At 36.8% G+C, this 18,729-nt stretch overlaps 1 protein-coding gene across 2 annotated transcripts in view; it reads right to left on the bottom strand.

Moving 5' to 3' along the window:
* LOC134539333 (protein O-GlcNAcase) overlaps window positions 1-13,728 on the bottom strand; it is a 55,003-nt gene extending 41,275 nt beyond the window's left edge. For both annotated transcript variants that reach the window (XM_063381266.1, XM_063381267.1), the window contains exons 1-5: window positions 13,590-13,728; window positions 13,457-13,508; window positions 5,347-5,575; window positions 3,887-3,991; window positions 698-860 (exon numbers count right to left, since the gene is read on the bottom strand). In XM_063381266.1, the coding sequence (XP_063237336.1) occupies window positions 698-860; window positions 3,887-3,991; window positions 5,347-5,575; window positions 13,457-13,508; window positions 13,590-13,662 (622 nt within the window). In that variant the 5' untranslated portion in view covers window positions 13,663-13,728. The remainder of the gene's footprint in view (window positions 1-697; window positions 861-3,886; window positions 3,992-5,346; window positions 5,576-13,456; window positions 13,509-13,589) is intronic.
* Window positions 13,729-18,729: the final 5,001 nt, after the last annotated feature.

Genomic DNA, 18,729 nt, shown 5'->3' with positions numbered 1-18,729 from the left:
AAGCTTTCAGTACCACTGCTGCTTATTTGGAAACTTCTTCTAGACTTTCGTTACCAGTCCTTCAGTTCCCTTACTTTTTTATCACATTTTTAATGCAAAGGGATACATGCAATGCAGCGAACTCTGATATAAATTCATCAAAATTTCCCCTGAAGTTTAAAAACGAGACATATCTTAAAGACATTAAACTTGAGTTAGTTAACTTTTTTTTCCACAGACTTTTTTTTTGGCACACAGATCACTTTGCCTTGGAATTAGTCAAATCACAATTTTCTCAAATCTGAATCTCGAAATCTAATCTCAGAGCGTACCTCAAATTCATATCTTAGATGTCAAGTGTCAAACACACAGTAAATAAAAAATATTAACCACGGGTTGAAACATTCTACCCTTTAAAGTGGTGTTTCACAACCTAGGTGTCCATAATCAATACATATAATACATATTGTAATTTTATTTATATAATTACATGTTAAAAGTTAAATACCTAGGAAAATGGTAACAGGATATATCATATATGTAAAGAAAATCACTTAGCTCGTAAATTTCGGAGGTTATCAGTGATGAATTTTTTTTTAATTTACTTTATTTCCTGTAACATTTTTCTTTGAATATAAAATCCTAAGGACACTAAGGGATTTGATCGGGCCATCCCTACCTGTAATGCTCGCTGACAGAGGCACACTTAATTACCTACCTGTCCACATGATGTCTATCTCCGGAGCCAGCTTGACGCCCAGCGTGTTCAGGTACTCGGAGTTTCGCACATTGGGCGTGGCTCTGGCGGCACAGTACTGCGTGGGGCACAGCATGAACTTGGGCTGGCCCAGGTGCTGGAAGACTTCATTGCTGATCGAGACCTGGTTCCCACAAACCGCATCACAGAATACTGCCCGAGCACACATCCGCAACCAACATCGAAATCACCGTTTACTCAGGGGAATTGGGCCTCGCCACCTTGCAATTCCAAAATATTTAAGATACAACTTGCAATACAGCTTCCGTGCTAAATTTTTTAGGTTTGATATGGCATAGGACTTAAGTTTTGGCTACTTGTTGAAGTTGGCTACTTGGTGTGATTATCATGAAAGTTGTAGTCGCCAACGTGAAATAAGTTTTATCCCTTGCGGCCCTTATAGACTAGACACTGCAGCTTGTTAGTAAATATATGGTTTGCAACAAGGAATAGAAGATCTGGAAGATCTGATTTATGCTTTGACAAGCCAAAAACTGGGATGAATAGTTCGATATTAGTATTATAGAAAAAAGATTGAAATCCAGTTATGCAAAATTAAAGTATGCAGGGCCTAATCGCCTATAATGAACAAAATTAATTTAAAAGGAATAATATATATTTCAACATTAAAAATGTTTCCAAACAACTATTAATTTTAATGCCAAGTATAAACACATGTATAACAGTAGAATGCAAATTTAACTTCTTTTTTTTTCTCAAGGAAAAGTGGAAATAATATTGTAAATAAGGATCAATTTTAAATAAAGGGGAAAATAAATTTTTTTGTCATTTTCTTTAATACTCTCTCAGAAATGCTACATGTACAGTACATTATTTTTTAACTTTTCTCTGTGTCCTTTTGAAACCAGTATATTTTTAAACAAAATTTTTGGGATGATAATATTAAACAATTAATAATAAATTATGATTTTATTTTTAAGACATTTAAACCTATGTCAATATGTTCTACTGTACATAAAATTGCCACTGTCTGTTAAACAAAAAGGTTTAAGGCATATTTTAAAAATATACCATGTTGAACTAAAAACTCAATTATAAGTATGGCTGTGGTAAGGATAACTGCTGTACATTATAAAAGTTTGTTACAAAGCAGAGTTATCGTGTAAGCATATCAAAAATAAATGTGCACAGGCAATTGCCAATGCCTTTTCAGTGTAAAAAAAATTGGTTGTCTGTAAAGTCGGTTTACGGACGATAGTTTAACGTGAAAAAGTCATTACAAAACATTGCTGAAATGATTGCATACCTACTTTATGAATAAAATTGAATCATTTTTATTTTAATAATAAAAGAATAAATACTTGCAATTATACTAGTAAGCAGATTTTTAAAATGCAAGGATAATTAACCTTTATTGCCGAAATTGTTGTTGTAATAAGGAATGAAAACCACATTAACTTTTCACTTCACTTTATAAACAGTCGAGTGAAAGAGAGATAGATACAGCGCAAGCGTACAATGAGCGTAATGGGAGACAGTGTAACGGAACAATGTGTGTAATGGGACACAGCGTAATGGAACAATGTGCGTAACGGGACACTTTTTCGTGCGTGCAGCTGGCGTTCATCGATTTATTAGACGTTATCACATCAAAAATTAACATTCAGTAGGTAATAAGTTATGAAATGTGAAAGAAAAAAATTCCTCCTCTATGCAATGTCACAGGTTGATTGGGATTTTCTTAGCAACAGAACAAAGATGTATAACACTCACAGGCAGAAGTAACCACATTTTCTTAGATATAAATAACATAAACACAATACATTGTTAACATAGGGTGTGAGATGGGTAGCAAAATTAAAAATTTACTTCTTATTTTATCTTGGTAGATTCAACTGTGTGACAAGTACCATTGTGAACAAACAATTTTGCTGGATAACATATAGCCTAACCCTACATATTTTTGAAGATACACTGCATCCTAGCCTATAAATCAATAAATGTTTGCAACTTTGAAGAGCTTAAAAGCTGCCACTGGTCTTATGCGACAGTTATGCAATGGTATTTATTTCACAGTTGCAAGAAGTCCAATAACCTGGAGGTATTTATGTTATTTGTGCTTAGAGGTTGGAAAAATACTTTTAAAACATTGTTCATCCTTTATCTACACTTACATTAGCCATACTTTGGAGTTTTGTGTCTATCATACTTATGACACAGTCTTTCTTACTATATTACACAATAAACTTATGGTTGCCACGTCCAGTGGCCTCTCATATGAAGGTGCAAAACTATCCCACAATTTTCACTACTGAAAACTTGATAATTTTATATGATGAAAACTGGGAAAAATCTTACTTAATAATCTTTTTCTATAATGTCAAATTGAGAGTGTGATCCGAAAGTGTATTAAAACTTTATCAAACATTGAACAGTTTCATTGTTTTATGCAGTTTAGCACAAGCTTGTATTCCGATTCACACCAGCAGTAAACCTTATTGGTAGAGCCAAGATTTTATGGTGTTACAAAACAGCAAATTTTGTCATTGAAAATAGTGGATTTTGTCATTTAAAATTAAAACACGTGTAATAATAAGTACTCCTTTTCAAGCATAATTACATTGATTCAACAATTAGTAGTAATACACTTCAAATGTGTACATTAAACAATGCTACTACATGTATCTGCAACTAAAACATTCAATAATAAAAAAATGCATTGTTAAAAAACTGAAATATTTATACTTGTACATTTTCTTGTGATGTTTCTCTATAGGTCTTTACCCATGACTGTAAGGTGATAGCGAGATAATGCTTTTATTTACTTTACTTTGAAAAACCACAGATATAAACTAAATAATGTGTTTTTTTTTTTACTTTGTACATAAAATTTTAGGTTTTTAAATAAATACCTAAACTAGAAAATTACAAAATAAATAGTATATTTTAACAGCTATACTGAGGTAATTGAGGTTAATTTTGCTGCATTTTGGTGCTATGCAATGTTATTGACTTTCATTTTGGTGTTCATGGTGTGTTGACTTAATTTCGCTGTTATAGCTATTCACCATATAATCTTCTCTCAACTTATTGGCCACTAAAAGTTCTTCTGAAAAGCCTCAATGCTAAGAGTGCTGAATCACTATTTATTACATACAAAGAGCAAAACAATTAACACAATTGTCATACCTGAGCATGTGCGAATGACTGGAAGACTTCTTTGTCTGCTTCAGACATTTCTGGTTCAATATCATCAAATAACAAAGCAAAGGCAGTGCAGCCAAAACGTGACACCTACAAATGAATACACAGAACTGTTTTAACAGTAATACCAAATATAACACCTGCAGAATTCATAAAACAAGGAGTTCAAAAATTACAAGACTAGAAGCAACATGTACTGTGTGTGTCGAAATGCAGAGCATACATGACACTAGATGTTCCAGATACTGGTAAGATATGCATTTAGATGAATATGAGTATAAAACGTAAGTAATGATGATGGTGCCATTTCAAGTACCACCAACTAATAAATAACTGGTTTTCCCTCGGTGATATGTGTGCTTACTGTCTCCAGATGATAACTGATCTGCAGTACCCATCAAACCTTTTAAACATTTAATGGTTTGCATCTGACACTGAACCAAAATAAATTTTCTGGCTAAAAAACTGTTAAAATTATTTTATGATTTCAAGCCCCCAATGAAAAAATAAACATTAAGCAGGGTTTTTAACAAACAAATCAAGAATGCCTCATATAAATAAATCTATACTCATGTACGGGATACGCTCAAACCACATGGCCAAAGTGTAAGGAGTGAAAGTGGGAACTGGAAGAAATATTTACTGTCATACAACATTTAACTGATGGAAAGGTGCAATGAAAAAAAAAAGGTCAAAGGCAATGTAAAACAAAGTTTATTTTGTCCTGATTTTACAGAAGATACACGAAAGAACTAAGCCCATCTATGAATGGATGCCCTTACAAAAAAAATGCCAGTACGTCCCAAATCCCTACAGCGGCAGCGACAATTATGGCAACGAGATTTTGCTCCCCGCAGCAAGGACTGGTGAATCAAGGTGCCGCTGGCTACTGTCACGTACTAGAACTTAAACCCAGGCATTTCTGTAAAAACTTTCTACGGAATTAGGTGTCGACTTTTGTTCCCTTGATATCCCTTTAACACTTTACAATAGTTTTCGAGAAACCTGTATAGAACAGGGTTATGACCATGGAGTAGAGATCATGGAAAAAGCAAGAAAGAATAAGATGGTATGGCAACGTCCAGAGAATGAGGAAAAAGAAACTGGCTAGGAAAATGACGGAGTTGAAGCACACGGGAAGAAGGACCCAAGGGAGACCAAACAGGTGGTGGGAAGAGCAGACAGTTAAAGGAGTGCAGGAGGGAGTATAATAACAAAACAGAGTGAAGGAGGAGCTATAATGGAGGGACAGAGGAAGATGAAGGCATTTTACTTTGCTGACCAGGCCACAGGCTGGAAGCAGATGACGAAGAAGGCAACAACGAAGAAGATGATGATGATGATGATGCATAGATCACTTTACAGTACATGTGCGAGTAAATCTGCGTACTTTTGAAATCAAGCAAAGCCCACGACTGCTCACCATCATGCCAAGCTACAAGTACCTGTTCTAGCTTCCGCTTCAGGGCAGAAACCTCCTTGGCACTGGAGTAAGTGATGTCGAGCCCTGGGGACAAGGCATAGTAGAAAGTGATGCCCTTTTCCACGGCCGCTGATATCAGTCCCGTGAGATGTTCCGCTTCCTCTACGGTGTACAACTCGCGCCAATAGGCTCGGTGTTTGTAGTCATCTTTCGGAGCATACAGGTACGCTCCCATTCCCCATTTCTTTAGTCTGCCAACCATTACAATTTGTTAGTATTTAAGACCCTACACATTTCAAGTCTATTAAATGTTATACAGAAACATAGAGTTTTCAAATGTTTCAAAAAAAAATTTGCACATAATAATCAATGTTAAATTTATTTTGTAATTTTAAACAAAATGAACGGTCTTTAATTCAGGATTCTGTGATTCATCATCACATTCTGTGATTCATCATCACATTCTGTAATTCTTCATCACATTCTGTAATTCAGCACCAATTGAGGCGCTCAGTTTTAAAAGTTTTTTGGGTGGATTTCATCTGCTGACCTTGGTCGCAAGCTAGCATTACTGCACTGCCAGCATTTAAGTCTGCTCAGAGTTTATTGTTATTGTCAGTTTTTATCAGAGGTTAGGGAAAATATACAGATGGAGCATAATGATCCGATTCTAGACAAAGGGGGTGAAGCCAAAAGGGGAGGGGGACTTCAGTGTACTATAAGTACCAATATGGCGGCTGTTTGTTTACAAATCTATCAGCTATTATTTTATAGTGTGTTACAATTCACTGGAATGTTTACGTAATGATTTTTTGGAAATGGCCAATGCTCATCTGTACATTTTTTTCTACCGTTAAACAGCTTATTACAACTAGTTTTTAATACCATTGTATTATATATTATTCTTTGATACTCCCAAAAAAAAAAAACTATATTTATGCTTGATAACAGGGCAAAATTGCTAATCTGGTGCACCCAAACCCATTATTCTATCCATATATTAGGATTAACAACATTAAAATTTATATCATGAAAGACAAAATAATAAGGAATAAAAGTAGAGCAACCAGACTACTAACATTTTTTTTATTAAATCATCACGAATGTTAAGTAGCACACATAACAAAGGGCTTTACAAAATATAGGGTGTATCATTGATGTGTATCAAATCAATAATGGTACGGAAAATAAATTTACTATTCTTTTTAAATTTAAATGCACAGGTTTTTCAGTCGGTATAAATTGCATGAGGTTGACTCACAAGTTTTTTGGTTTAAGAGTCTTTCTTAAAATGTCTAACACTCATCAATAGTTATTATAGTTATTTTGCTTTAACTTAAGTCAGTTAATTTCATACTTTTGTAAGTATTAACTTGATATTCAACTATTATCCCTATAAATGACGTATACAGAAAACTGGATGTTTTTAACTTACTGCAACTCTTCTTTACATTATATAATTCAATATACAATCTTCCCTTTTGAGACAATTTGCTTTTCATGTCTGTAATAAAACATGTGACTCTGAATTAACTAGATCACATTAAAATCATTCACACATTTTTTTATATCCTTGTTTATCGTAGTAGCTCTATACTGACAATGTTTCATTTTAAAATTCCTAATTCCAACGTGCCGTGTCCTGATAGGTCCAAAAATGTCATAGTACATACGTGAAACACTTCAACTAACCTAACCTTAATCCATATAGTAAATTTCCGATATCACACAATTTCAAGACTCTGGCCGAAACGAACAATTTGTTTGTATTTATGAACATGTCTATGAGAAATAAAATATCAATCGTGGTTCTATGGTCATAGAAACACTGACCGGTGCAACTGTCCAATGTTCATCTACAATTAACATACAAATTAAAATCACAGATAATAATGAAAGTACAGTTCATGCTCCTGTGACCATGATTCGGCAGACTGGCATTGCCGGATTAAAGACTTTTCACTGAAAAATATGATACTAAATTCAGGGGACACAGTTCTGTTAATCTTGACGAGCCTGAAGAAAGCATGAAGTAGGATGAACTTAGCACAGAGGAAGATGGTGGAATTTTGGTTCAACCATTTGGAAACACAAAATCACACCCAGTGGGAGACAGGTGATGTATATAATGTACTAAAGCACCACATCCAGGAGGAAACTAGCCTAAGCCCATGGTCCCCACCCTTCCGCAAAACACCAACACTCCAGCCTTTGATCAACCAGTTGTAACCTACAGTCCCCACCCTTGATCATATCTCCTCCCACCACTGACCCCACACCACAGCAGGCATGTTGCAGTGGCCCCTGTGTTCACACTGTCCATGCACTGTTCACTTACCCTGTAACGGCAATCTGTACTGACTGTGATGGTTGCACCTCGGAGAGGCACGCTGCAGAGGGTAGGAGGCGAATAGGAAGGCTGGCAGGGCTGTTCAGGGTGGTCCGAGGTAAAGATGTGGGTGGGAAAATTTTCCTACAAAAATTTAGTTCGAATTTTTTTTTTTGGTAAAATAGATATGTCCACAAAGTTTTTCCCAAATTTTTTCTTCTTTTCCATTAGAATCAATTATTTACATAATTTAAGTTAGGTTAATACACATTATACAATAATTTACTTTCTGCAAATTGGTGAGAACAGTTTAACAATTATTTTTTTTTGTTCTAATCAATTGGTAAACGGTACAGTAGCAGCAGCATAGCTATTAGCTTGAGCGAACATTTCGGCCAGGAAAAGCAGGTGCTTGAGAGAAGGGAAGGCCACTATCTGACCAGAAAATATTAAACTTTTTCTTTAGCTTCTGCGCAGGATTCACCCAGGTTATATTGTTGATTATTTTTATATCAAACATGGTTTAGCTATAATCTGTCCGGACTTGAATACACATCAACAGACCCGTAACTCTTGTTACTGGTGTTTGTTTCAACTAGAGAATATGTGTGACATGAAACACTTTTCGAGAGCGAGACTGAAGCAATTAATTTGTTGCGAGTTTTATTATCAAGATGACATTGATATTATCGATGGTAGGGGAATAAATTGCATTCGCAGGCCCATGAAATAATTTATAATGTCTTGTCATCCGTGGAGACTGAGGCTAACACTTTCTAAGCATAGATTCCAAGGAGAGAAAAAAAAACATTTGAGGGCAGCTTTAGCTACTGGCATGTCTCATAGAGAAGTGCAGATTAACAAGTGGAAGCAAAGAAGCTCAGCATCACTTAAAAAGTTAATTCGTTACACCTGAAAAGAGACAGAAGACCTGTAAATATAATCTAAATAATTTTAATGAAGCAATACTTCCTGGACTTTTATACAACTTTTATACAATAGAAAAATACATCCTGATAGTGGAAAAATTATGAGAAAAAAATAGCAACAGGATATTGATTTTCAAGATTGCAAAACAACTTTACAGATACTTTTTGAAACCTTTGGTTTTCAGTGGTGGCAAAACAAAGTTTGCAGCATCTAATTTAGATTGAAATGTCTGATAAGACAGAAGGGAACAGAGTATTTGAGGAACAGACAATGTAATATCTTGTACATGGACGTGTCTTATGTTTAGTTGTCGAATGTACAACAGAAATCCTGAAGTGATGACTCAATCCACGGCTTGTTATCACCCGTTTCAAAACGACAAAGATATAATGGTTCATGCTGGTGGTGGGGGAAAAAAAAAAATTATATATATATATATATATATATATATATATATATATATATATATATATATATATATATATATATATTTGCACCTAATCTTCCCGCCGACAGTGTTGTTGCACTGTTGTCACAATTTTGAGATAAATGAATCGCCAACATCTACCTTGACTAAGCATGACATGCAACAGTGGTTGCAAGAAAATGCTTAAGCCAACATGTCACACAATTATTAAGCAGCATAAGTCAAAACAAAGAATTCAGTGGATGAAATTTTGAAATATTACGGACATAGGCCTACAACACTTTGTTTATCACCCAGACTTAAATCCCATAGACAATATTCGGGCTAAAGTAAAAGGCAAAGTTGCATCACCTGCAATTCACGTGATGTGAAACAACTCTGCGAGAAACATTTAGTAGTAAGGAAACAAGAGAACTGAAAACCATAATGTCAGCATGCGAAGAAGCTTGAAAATGAGTAATATGACCAGAATCTTTGTTTCGATGCAGAAATTGATTCCATTATTATTAACCTAGGAGATGTGGACAGTGACAGCAAGATAGAAGTAATGACTGTAATACACGTTCTTCAAACAACGAAATGGAAGCAAAAGCCAGCAAGCAGCGAATAAGTGAGGTGATTTGTCAATGTTTTCAGTTACAATATACATCCGGAGGTAGCCTTTCCACTTTATGCCCTCCCTCTTTTATTGCGCCCCCACAATTGTAAACTCTGTGACGTGTCCCAAGCGTCTAGATATCCTGCACCTACTGTAGCATGGATCCTACCCAACTCTCAATTGTTCAAGTCAACATGAACTGTTCCAGTGAAAGTGATATGAGAACTTCTTATGGTGTGCACTATTACTATAGTAATGTCAAGGAGAGCATATACCAGAAAAAAGCAAATACAAATCATGTAAGTTTTTTTTCAGTTCCTGACATTTATTTTTTATAGTTCTGTGAAAGGGCACTGCAATATTGCTAGCAGTTTACTAGTAGTTAACAGTTGGTTAGGTAAAATATTGTGGATCGTTAAATGTAGCTCACCAACCACTCTCACAATATTATTACTTTTAATGTACCTATTCTAACCTAACCAAACAATAAAGTACCAGAAAAGTATTTACATCTCACTATGCCTTTATACAGTACTAAAAAAAATGTCAGAACTAAAAAAATGTTTGCTTGACAGTTACTATAAACTTTGAATTTAAATAGTAGGTATAACTGTAGAGTATGCCCATATGTATAGTAATGAATAATTTAATAAACAGTGAACAAAAAAGTAAAGAATTATGTGGTAAAAAAAGATAAAATATAACTTTAATTTAGTTCTGTTTGTGTAAAAAATCAATAAAAATTTGTGTGATTCTGAGAATGTATTACTCTTGGAATACATTTCCAAAAATTATTTTCTTCCGAAAAACTAACATCTATTTTCAGAGGTAGGAGAGAGTAGTGCTGTTTAGGTAACTATATAGATGGTACAAGGCCGGGTTTATAAACAAGAAATGCAAGATGCAAAAAGTACCTACAACATAAATGTACCCATTTATAAATTATACAAGATGTAAATATGCAGCACGAGCATTGACCAACTCTCAACATCTTGCACTTTGCTTACTTCATCCATATTTGAATTGAAGTGTTTCAATAACTTTTACAGATAGACACATTATGTGCATAAAAGTCCACAATGTTGTTTTTATTATAGGCTATAATACATCATATTATCATTTGCTTAACTTTCACACAGTGAAAGATAGTAATAACTTTAAATCAAATTTACAATTTAAAATGTTATCACAATAAACAAAAAAGGTAAATATGTAGTTGGGCGGTATTTGCGAAAAAAAATTTTTAAAAATACGAAAATACCTTTATTATACGCTCTTCAACTTCCTCTTTTCATTAAAAGCGGCGAAGATAAGAAATTCCAAATACTTTAGGAGATATCAAATTTTTTAATTTTGCAATACAAGACCTGTGGAACCATTCGAGCGACGCCATTTTTGTTATTTTGCCGTGTGTTCGTGAATACGTGAATCGTCAATGCGTAATTAATAAAATGGTTGATTAGGTCAGGTCAGTTACATTATTAATACTTTCAAACTAAGCCGACATTAAAAATAATGTGAATTAATTTTAATTATTCTTTAGTTTTAAATTATTTATAATGTAACTGACCTTACCTAACAAACCCATAACAAAGGATGCACAGTAACAACTCACGTAATTTTTTTTTGTTACTTATTACTTGCGCAACAATATCAAAAACACAAATAAGACTTTAAAATTAGAAACGTTAAAAACTCACCTAAATTGGAGGCGGTAATTAAACACCGTTTTAAACAATAAATGAACTAAATAATCACGTATTGGTTCGTTTGAATTCTGACCTATCACGAACAATCACGCGACATCATTATCCAATAAAAAAAGTAGATACTCGTACCTCATACGTAAACAAGAAACAATGTTAACCGCCACATCACGGCACTGGTATTGTGATGAAATTTAAAAATTTGATATCTCCTAAAGTATTTGGAATTTCTTATCTCTGCCGCTTTTAATGAAAAGAGGAAGTTGAAGAGCATATAATAAAGGTATTTTCGGATTTTTAACATTTTTTTTCGCAAATACCGCTCAACTACATATGATGAAATTTAAAAATTCGATATCTCCTAAAGTATTTGGAATTTCTTACCTCCGCCACTTTTAATGAAAAGAGGACGTTGAAGAGCATAAAATAAAGGTATTTTCGAATTTTTAAAAAAAAATTTCGCAAATACCGCCCAACTACATATTTACCACAAAAAATTATTTTAAAAAAATAACCAGGGGAAGTTTGTTTTCCAGTGTTTTACAATTTGAAGTTCTGGGTTTGGTGACGTGAGTTTCGTGCTTTATGAACGACCGTGATTTGCTTGCGTTGGCTGTATGTAGAGTTGTTACGAAGTTGCGTACCCTGCACAGTTTATAAACAAGGCCTTAGAAGGAAGAGAATCCACTGCTGGAAGCTCTGAAGGGTTGCACACAAAGAAAAACACACTCAGTCCACGCGAGGTCTACAAGGCAGTGGAACGAGATTGAGAGGAAGGTGGTAGAGGTGACAGGAGTGCTAGATTTGAGGAGATTAAGGAAGTTTGAGGTGGTAAGTCCAATTTTTAAATGAGCTGCTTCGTGACGTATGGACGATAGTGCTTCATGATCTACGCACTCCTAGGATCATGCCATTTCCCCCTCCTTCCTGGCATACCTCCATCAAGCTTGCGCGTTATCTATTGCGCAGGCACGGGTTGGTATTCCCGCGAGTACTTAAGACGTAAAACCCTTGACCCTCGTTCTTACGTCTACAGGCAGAGTTTTTCATGTCATTGCGTATTCAGGACCTCTGTGGGTGCAGTGGGAATGACCATGTCAAAGTATATGGGAGTATGTTTCGTTTGGATGTGTGGCTGTGGACAGCACCGCAATGTTTTAACATTCGTGCAAATATGAACTCTCTTTCCCCCCCTTAGAATTTGGATTAACATTTTTTTTTTTTTTTTCAATCCGTGTGTTTTTGTGTGTACTTCACCCACCATGGTTGTTCCTTGCTAGCACTTCCGCATGGTCAATGCCAGCTTCACTTGCCTACTTAAAGGCACTCTCAGCCTAGATATTGTATTTTGCCTTGTATTAGTTATAAGTAAACTCTTCTAATACTAGGTAACACTTGAGTGATCAAATGTGACCCAGTTTGTTGTAAAGTCAAATATTGAGTCAGAGTAACTGGTGTCTTTTGTAGCAAATTTCTACGATATTTTTCTTTTTTTAAAAACTTAAAAATTTTGATGTACCTATGAGTATGATGCTCGGTCAGAATTTGGTAATGCTTATGTGCAAGTGTGTTTAAAACAAGCATCATGTACCACAGGTTAAATTATACAGGATCATGCCATTAGGATCAAAGGATCAACTTCGACACGTGATACGGAACAATTACCTGCAAGGATAATCACTGACTAGCTATTCTTATGTGCTAATAAATAATCTGATTTTCGCTACAACTTTCTATTTCTCGTTGTTTGTGAAAAAAATTAAGTACTAAATCTGAATGTGACAAACTTTTTGTATGTTTAAAACAGCTGTCGACAGGGAATTAACAACCCCTCCATACAACAGGATCATATTACAAAGCCCTTAATTGGGTGTAAATTTGCTGCGCAGGGCAAACGCTCATACAACGCAAGGCTGTGTATTTGCGTTCAATTTCATGTGCCCCTCAACGCGATTCTCTCACCCCTACTCAAGTTAAACAAACCCTCTACTCATACTATCAAACCTCTTCTAATCCTGCTCTTCTACAATCAAATGGGCCTGGAATCTTCTTAGAACTAGTTTGGCGAGCAATGCTTAGTATGTGATATGACTATTACTTTGATTTCAAAAATTATGTTAGAAACTTGAAATGTTTACATACTTCTGAAACAGATCCTTCCTCTGTTCCGTTGTCCATGGGCGGCCATAAAAACCTGTGTGCAGATTGAAAACTCTATTACAAAAAAAAACATAGAAAAACATAATTCAATACATATTTTCAATAGTGTGTATACCTTCCACAACGCCACAAATAAAATTTCCATTTTTGGTATGAAGATTGTCAACTGCATCTTTCACATCATCCATTTCAAACGATATTTGCCACAACTCTCACTTCTGCTGCTGCGCTGCTTCTCTGCTTCTGATACTAGACAAAGAGTATAGTAATTACAGAATGTCCCAACCAGCAGTTTCTATAAACTTATAATTATTAATCAACGGTCTACGGCTTTGCTAAACACCAATGCACATATTCATTCTAAACGTATCATTATCATATTAATCTCAAGTGAATCTTTAAGCAGTACAAATTTCACACCCATTACTTACCCTGGACTCGAACCCAGAACCCACCAATAAATTTGGGTAATACCATGGTTTCTTCCGATAAATACTTTATTTTGTAATTCTTAAATATAAAAAAACTACACAAACGCCTATAAATAAATAAATTCAACATTAAATTTTAACAGGAATAAATATGATTATTTCAGTACAACAATATAGGTTAAAGAGTGAATTTATATGTAAGGTTCCAGTTGGGTAATGGTGCCTACAAACACAAAATTTGCTATCTTACCCAATCACATACATATCACATAACATATCGAGATTCACTAAGAAAAGGAAAGAAGCTAAAAGTTTATTGTGTCGCAGGTCCAGCTGTCTCCCTGGTTGATTTGATACTAATTTGTGGCCGGTTTGAAGGGGTGGGTTTTGGCCGCGTGTCTAGAGGAAGCGGAACCTCCCCAGCAGGAGCCCCCCAAACTGTAGGCCACAAGGGACGCCTTCTGAACTGAGTAAAAAATGGTTTTGTATGTTGCTAGGTATATTTCACGTTGAAATACCTCTTTACATGGTCCTGTCATACTACACTGTATCGCATGGGTGCCGAAGGCTCATCTCTTCTGAATGAATCCTGCAACACACAGAAATCTCCTAACCATCTGAGGTTCCCCTGGAGTGAGCACGACCAGGATCACATGTGAAACACCCTAAAATACAATACAGAGTAGCCGATGTCTGAAGTTAGACCACAGTTCACAGTTTACGAAATTATGCTGCTAAACACACATAATATGAGATATAGCAGGGTTTGTACAACTACACAAAGTTACATCAAACATTACAGTTTCTGCTGTTACAGTTTCACATGCGGCGCACTAATCACAAACAAAATTTATACACAAATTACACAGTTTTACAGTTTGGTGCGAGATTACGCCTGTGCAGGTGGATCTTCCTAGTTGAAGTCTAGGCAGATGGCACCTGTACGCATATGTTCCACGTGGCCGTTGCACAGCATATTGCAAATGTTTAAAGAGAGTGAAATGTAATGTCTGCACCATGCCCCATGGTCAGGTGGACGTGAATGAAGAAAATAAAAGCTGTATACCATAGGCGTACCCAGGGGGGGTGTTTTGGGGGTTCAACCCCCCCCCCCCCCCAAACGAAATAAGGCAAGAAAATTATGAACACTAATGTCATTCGAGCTCAATTTCTAAACACAGAGCAACGAGAGAAATAACGTCACCAAGCAGCCCAATTGGTAAGTAAATGTAAACAAATTTGAATTGCAGTGGTTGGTTCATGATAGGTCAGTATAAATTCTCAAATCGCGGTGATTGGTCTATGGAATAATCAGTTCAACTCTACTTTGATTATGTTTTAGATTTGCTTAGAAGAATTGGGCATTGAGTAACAGTAGAGATTGCGCCCTAATTTCATACAAAACTCTATAAAACTATTAAAACGGGGGAGGGGGGACATTTTTTTTGGGCATTTTGTCAAGTCAGATACTTTAATTTAAATAATGTACATCTGTATGTATAACACGAAGAAAAAAAGTTTGATTATCGCAAGGTGCGTAATTTTAAACGACTGTTACAAACATTGAAAAGCTGAAATGTAAATTTCTCGCCTCAGATGAAAGGGACCTCGTTGAGTGCAACGTGGTGTGAAGTTGTGTTTGAGTCAGTAGCTTAATGGCCTCAACTCAATGTGGTGTTTTTAGCTAAAATTGTAATAAAACAATATAATTTAATATATGTAATATACTAGCTGCCCGACCCAGCTTCGCACGGCTATAGTAATGGGGAAAAAATGAGACTAAATATCCCATTTACAGTAATAATAAATGAAATAAAATGCAATTAATTTCGACAGAAATTTATTACAATGCTTTGTAATGTACCGGAGAGAAAACGAGTAGCACCGATGGTTTCCCGATACTTGAGCACGCAACGTACAACTGATGTACCTGTACTTCACTACATCAGTCTACAGGCAGAACACTTGCGCCGCTCATTATACATGCCCCTCCTTGTGGGTACGCCACTGCCGCACCTCGAATGGAAAAAAAAAATCAAAGCAATGCTCGTTGCCATGGAGACGCAGAAGGCATAAACAGTGCAAAATCCCGCTGTCCCACTGTTGCCCGGGCTCAACCACCCTTGGGAGTTGATTTTCGGAAAACATCATTCTGCATAACATGAGGAACATTACTGTCAAGTTCAAGTCTGTAGGATATAAAATTGAAGTAAAAAAAGCGCAATTTTTGATATTTAAAGTCCCCGTAAAATTTCAACGGTGATGAGGACTGCACTAACAGTGAATTAGATGTTGCCATAGAGACGAATGAAGCATCAACAAAGCAACAGCCGATGCCATGGTGATTTTCTACCAAAAACTGGAATTTTAATATTTTACACCCCCAAAACACCCTTGAGGAGCTGATTTTCGGAAAATAATATCTTAGTGAGCGTCTACATACATCACAAAATAAGTAACTATGCTAAGTTTCAATCGGTTGAAAGATTTCAAGTCAATCGTAATGAGTCAGTCAGTGGTATTTCGCACAAATATATTTTTAAATTTAAATAATTTTACATAAAATAATAATTAAATCTATACAGAAATATGCCTCGAATTGAAAAAGCCCGTTGCCATGAAGACGCAGAAGGCATAAACAATGCAAAATCCTGTTGTCATGGAGATGGAGTACCCACTGTTGCCAGTGCTTAACCAACCTTGGGAGCTGATTTTCGGAAAACGCTGTCATTAATCGAAATAAAATGTAGCCTATATATAAAGTTGGACAAAGTTACAAATATTTGTGCGAAATTTCATTAAAATCAATGCAGTAGTTTCGGAAATTAGCCCGGACAAACATCCTGACACAAGAGTTTTATATATAAAGATTTTAATGTGTTTCGCTACACTTGAATTGTAAAGCCTGAATTACAACAGCCTGTCACATCCGTCCGTCATCCATTCGTCCGTCAGATGCCAAGCGATATACAAGTTCACTTCACTTCACTGCTTGGATTTTGGCCTTGAGCGGTATCCGTTTAGCTAGAAATATTAATTTAATTATTCTTTTTCATCATCATTTATCGCAAGTGTATATTTTGAATGTCTCAATTTTACTCCCATGCCTTACCCGGGACTCGAACCCAGAACCTCTCCCACCATAAGCCGGTGTGCATCCGACTACGCTACGGAGGTCGGCTGGCGATTTACGACACTCCGCTCGTCCTTCATAATAATTCTCCATGTCAATGCTGACAACTGTTGAGAAAACTTAACAATTTGGGAAAAAAATTATCATATGTAATTATATTACTTAAACAATTATGTAAAGTAAGTACTTGAAACTCATTAAACTCAGAGTATTTTTTTTTTTCGGTATGTATTTTCAAATTTCCAGAGTTACCATACGTAATTATATTACTTCCGTGACTTAGACCATTTTTGTTTCAAAAAAGAGCTTTCGAAATGTGTCAAAACGTTGCCGTCGTCCGGGGTCTCGGGCTCGAGTCCCGGTGTGGCTCCTAGTGGGAAAAGGCGGCTCTTGATACGTATTGTCCGGGTGGGCGTCAGACTAGCTCGACTCTAGTCGTGAATTTGGGGTCGTGGATGTATGTGCCCCTGCGTGGCCCACTAGGGCCGGCGGCGGTGTTGCGTGAGATGATGTTTAAAGAAGAGACGTGGAGTTGAGGTGGCGGTGTCGTAGTTTGTGTTCCGCGTTACGTGGGCCTCGGATGCTGTTATGTCCCATACGTCTCACTGGTTACGCGGGTAACGTAATTTCGTAACACAAAGGCGGGACATAAAAGTACACTGAATTAAGAGGGTGCGCACAAGTTACGTGGCACTCGTTACTCGGGTAACGTAAGTTAGTAATACAAAATACGGGACACAAAAACACACTGAATTAAGGGGGTGCGCACAAGTTACGTGGCACTCGTTACTCGGGTAACGTAAGTTAGTAATACAAAATACGGGACACAAAAATACACTGAATTAAGGGGGCGCGCACAAGTTACGTGGCACTCGTTACTCGGGTAACGTAAGTTAGTAATACAAAATCCAGGAAACAAAATACACTGAATTAAGGGGTGGGCGGTTGGAGACGGCCAACCCCGTATACGAATGTCTCTGCGCGGGTGTTGTGCCCACTGTGGTGAAACACGCACCGCAATTAAGTTTGTCCAAGCTCCCTTGCGGGTTTATGGTCAGCGCCGTGCGCGTGGCCTTAAGTAAAGTTCTGTGAGTTGCGGGAGGCGGCCCATGCCGTATACTGAAGATCAACCCCGCTGACCAAGTGTGGTGCGGGGTGTCTTTAAACTGATGCGGTCGGATTAGGTCCTGGACCGAAAAGGGGGACCGGGTACTCACGGAGAGGTTAAGTAAAAAAAGGGGTTCTGTTAATTAGTGACTATATTTACCGGACGTTACTTTCGATGAAGACAAAGGCTGTTGCCCCTCCGTGGGACGTAGGTCCGCCCCGGTCCGTGAGCTGTGCTGAACTGCCGAACTGGCATGGCGTCCGAGGGAGGCTCGGCCTCTCTTGCGCCAGGTTTGACCTCATTACGCTAGACTCTAAATGGGTGTGTCTGGAAGAGACTTTATTGTCGCTAAAATCCTAATTTAATGTTCCAGGAGGAATGGGTACGGTTCTTCTCTTGTCTACTCAGGTTTTCGCGGGTTTGCCTTTAATCGCTGTTCGGCTCGCCTGACTCGGGTGGGCCATGGCCAGGGGTGTGTTCCGTTAGCGGGAGCGTATACTGGCGGGTGCAGGTCGGGCTCTGGGGTGGTCGTCGGCCGGACGACGTCAACGTAAGCTAAGAAATTATTTTGGAATCAGCTAAA

Source organism: Bacillus rossius, chromosome 15 (assembly GCF_032445375.1).
Source record: "Bacillus rossius redtenbacheri isolate Brsri chromosome 15, Brsri_v3, whole genome shotgun sequence".
NCBI lineage: Eukaryota > Metazoa > Arthropoda > Insecta > Phasmatodea > Bacillidae > Bacillus > Bacillus rossius.
The sequence above is the reverse complement of the archived record's forward strand: the minus strand, read 5'-3'. Positions and strand labels throughout refer to the sequence as shown.